This window comes from Epinephelus moara, chromosome 10 (genome assembly GCF_006386435.1).
Source record: "Epinephelus moara isolate mb chromosome 10, YSFRI_EMoa_1.0, whole genome shotgun sequence".
Taxonomy (NCBI): domain Eukaryota; kingdom Metazoa; phylum Chordata; class Actinopteri; order Perciformes; family Serranidae; genus Epinephelus; species Epinephelus moara.
The window spans coordinates 2,338,375-2,341,748 of NC_065515.1; the positions used below are offsets into that span (position 1 = coordinate 2,338,375).

The 3,374-nt window shown below is 46.9% G+C and overlaps 1 protein-coding gene across 1 annotated transcript in view; it reads right to left on the reverse strand.

Annotated features, from left to right (window-relative positions):
- apc2 (APC regulator of WNT signaling pathway 2) overlaps nucleotides 1-3,133 on the reverse strand; it is a 39,376-nt gene extending 36,243 nt beyond the window's left edge. The window contains exons 1-2 of the mRNA XM_050055551.1: nucleotides 2,952-3,133; nucleotides 635-725 (exon numbers count right to left, since the gene is read on the reverse strand). Of these exons, the coding sequence (XP_049911508.1) occupies nucleotides 635-725; nucleotides 2,952-3,092 (232 nt within the window). The 5' untranslated portion in view covers nucleotides 3,093-3,133. The remainder of the gene's footprint in view (nucleotides 1-634; nucleotides 726-2,951) is intronic.
- Between the last annotated feature and the right edge of the window lie 241 nt (nucleotides 3,134-3,374).

Genomic DNA, 3,374 nt, shown 5'->3' on the forward strand with positions numbered 1-3,374 from the left:
TATTCCTCCTTTCCTTCTTCTTCTCTTCCTTCCCTACTCTCTGTCCTTCCTTCCTTTTCTTTCTGTCCCTCTTCCTTTCTGCCCTTCCCTTCTTCTTTTCCTTCATTCCTTTTCTTCCTACCATCCTTCTTCTCCTTCCTTTCTTCCCTTTTTCCTTTCTATTGTTCATTTCCTTTCTTCCTCTCCCATTCCTTTTTTTCTGTCCTTCATTTCTTTTGTCTCCCTTCTTTCCTTCCCTTTGTTCCTGTCCTTCTTTTCTCCTTCTTCTACTTTTCTTTGTTCCCTTCCTTCCTTACTTCCCTCTCTTCATCTTTTCCTTCCTTTTTTCTCTTTCATTCCTTGTCCTTGCTTCCTTGCTTCCTTGTATCTGTAATCTATTACTCCTCCTGACAGACACAGTCTGATGATCTCATCAGCTGCTGAGCTCAGTTGAAGTGAATCTAATTTGAATTAACTGTTTTAATTGGATCGAGTCATAACGTGGCGGAGCAGCTGCAGCCAATCAGATTAGCTGATTGAGTCGATTCATTTCTCTGTGAGCAGTTACTGGTCCCAGTGGAGTCCAGTAGAATCACCTTCATTATACCAGTTTAATGACACCCTGTAGCTCTCTGTCACATGATCTGATACGGACCTTTGAGTTGGTGCAGCACGTCGCTCCGCCCGGACGAGGCCAGCGTTCCTGCCTCCTGCTCCAGTTTACTCTGCAGCTGCCTCAGCACCTCCTGCATCAACAACAACAACAACAACAACAACAACAACCATGTTTACAGACAGGAAGCGTCCTGAGTGTCAGCTGAAGGTTTGCTGCAAAAAACCTGAAACAAAGACTCCTGATCTGAAACCTTGTTAATGAAGCCGCCATGTTTACAGAGTGAAAATACTGCGCCTGATGTTCACGGCCATATTTAAGGTTATTTGTCCTTTTACAACACACACAGTTTAATATCTATACACATGTTTAGAGGAGAATGAAATGAAGGTGAATAATTCTTTCAGTCGTTAACCAGAGCTCCTGATCACAGCAGAGGACCTTCATGCTGCTGTGGTCGAGGGTTTGTGATCATGGTGAGCTCAATGTGAAGCACATTTTCACATAAAGACACGTTCTGAGTCTGCTTCATAAACATACAGAGGAAAGATGGAGGACAAACTAACAGAGAGACCACACACACACACACACACACACACACAGAGCTTGGTGTGTATGTTGGTGGCGTTGCTGTCTGTACAGTCTGTCACTGTGTCATAACAGACCGCACAGACATAGCACACAGTCAGAGCTGTGACATCATACAGAGACCTCAGCGGGGACGTACGGCCCGGGGCCCCTCCTTTAAAAAGGCCCGGGGAGGAAACACGCTGCTCTTCATCTCCTAACAACAACCAAAGTGTCTTTAAGAATATGGAAATTGTCCACACAGTGTCCACACAGTGTCCACATAGTGTCCACACAGTGTCCACATAGTGTCCACACAGTGTCCACATAGTGTCCACATAGTGTCCACATAGTGTCCACATAGTGTCCACACAGTGCCGCAGCCAGCATCAAAATACTGAGTCCAAATCCCACCCTGACAACCACACCTGCCTGAACGGGCCCACCTCACACAGGCGAGGTACATTTTGCAGGTGTAGTCCCTGGGGCCCCTGACACTTTGGGCCCCTGCAAAATGTACCTCAAGTTACCATGTACAGACCAAGAGGAGACACGAAAAGACCACAAAGACATTAAACATTACCTCAAAGAGACATAACATGACTACTGGGCTCCGACCCTGACCCTGCAGACAGACGTCCCTCGTCCTCCTGACACTGACCCTGCAGACAGATGTCCCTCGTCCTCCTGACTCTGACCCTGCAGACAGATGTCCCTCGTCCTCCTGACTCTGACCCTGCAGACGGACGTCCCTCGTCCTCCTGACACTGACCCTGCAGACGGACGTCCCTCGTCCTCCTGACACTGACCCTGCAGACAGATGTCCCTCGTCCTCCTGACTCTGACCCTGCAGACAGATGTCCCTCGTCCTCCTGACTCTGACCCTGCAGACGGATGTCCCTCGTCCTCCTGACTCTGACCCTGCAGACGGACGTCCCTCGTCCTCCTGCAGTCTCACCTGCTGCATGTCCGTCATGTCCAGCGGCTGTCTGTGTGTCTCTTGTCCTGTCTGTGATGAAACCAGCTGAGCTCAGTCTGATAATCCAGCTGCTGTCAATATCTGGACACGTGCGAGTGTGTGTGTAGTCACATGCATGTGTGCATGTACATATGTGTTTATGTGTGTGCAGCTGATGGGATTAGTGTGCAGCAGGTCTCGGCCTGATTTCTGTCTCTGCAGCTTTATGGATGTTTTTCATATGAATATGTTTCATTTCAGATTCAGTCGATGTGAGAGTTTAAACGTAGACTGAGGTTTGACGAGACGATGAGTCGCCATGTCTCTGAAATGAGCAGTGACGCAAACATGTTTTGAATGTTTCCTCATCTATGTAAAGGGCTGGTTCCGATTTTTTGAAGCACAACATATTCCTGCACAGACAGGAAGTGAACACTTATGTGGCTTTTTTTTAAATTCAAAGTTAATTCATTTTCTACAGTGTTCATCTCATCACAGGAACATACCAGTGTTTCTTTATTTCAGTTTAATACAAATTCAAACTGAGGTGATTCACCATGGACAGAACAAATAAGTGATTGATTGTTTCAGTCATTTAAAATAAAGTTCAGACTCCTCCCCCGTCTTTATTTACTTCCTTGCTTTGTTTATGATAATAAACTCAATACTTTGAACAAAAATATATTTGAAGTCACTGTGGACTGTTTAACACTGGAGATGTTTTATTGCTGGTGCAGTTATGGACAAAAGTACATTGAGATTACTTTTCCTTTGAAATGTGCTATATAAAGACAAATTGATTTCTTGTTGTTGTTTGTGTGACGGCAGACTGACCTTCATGCCGGTGGTCTCTGTCTCCAGTTTGGACAGGTGGTTGGAGTTGTCCTCCAGCTCCCTCCTCAGGTGGGAGTTCTCCTTACGGAGCGCCTCCACCTGGTGGGCCAGCTGGTCGTAGGAAGCCACGGCGTTGGCCATCTTCACACTCTGCAGCGCCTCCTGCAGGAGCACAGAGGAGGAGGTGTTATATGGTTGGACTCTCACACAGGGTGGAGGAGCTCCTTCAGGGTGATAAACACATGTTCACTTTATATCAGGAATTTCTGATGGATTTCTCCCACGCCATGAAAAGAACAAACATGTTAACAAACTGCCAGAAACCTTCTCCAGTCTGGACTGAGTGGAGTCCTGCGGGGTGAAGCTGTGAAGTCTGGACTGAGTGGAGTCCTGCGGGGTGAAGCTGTGAAGTCTGCGAGCGGA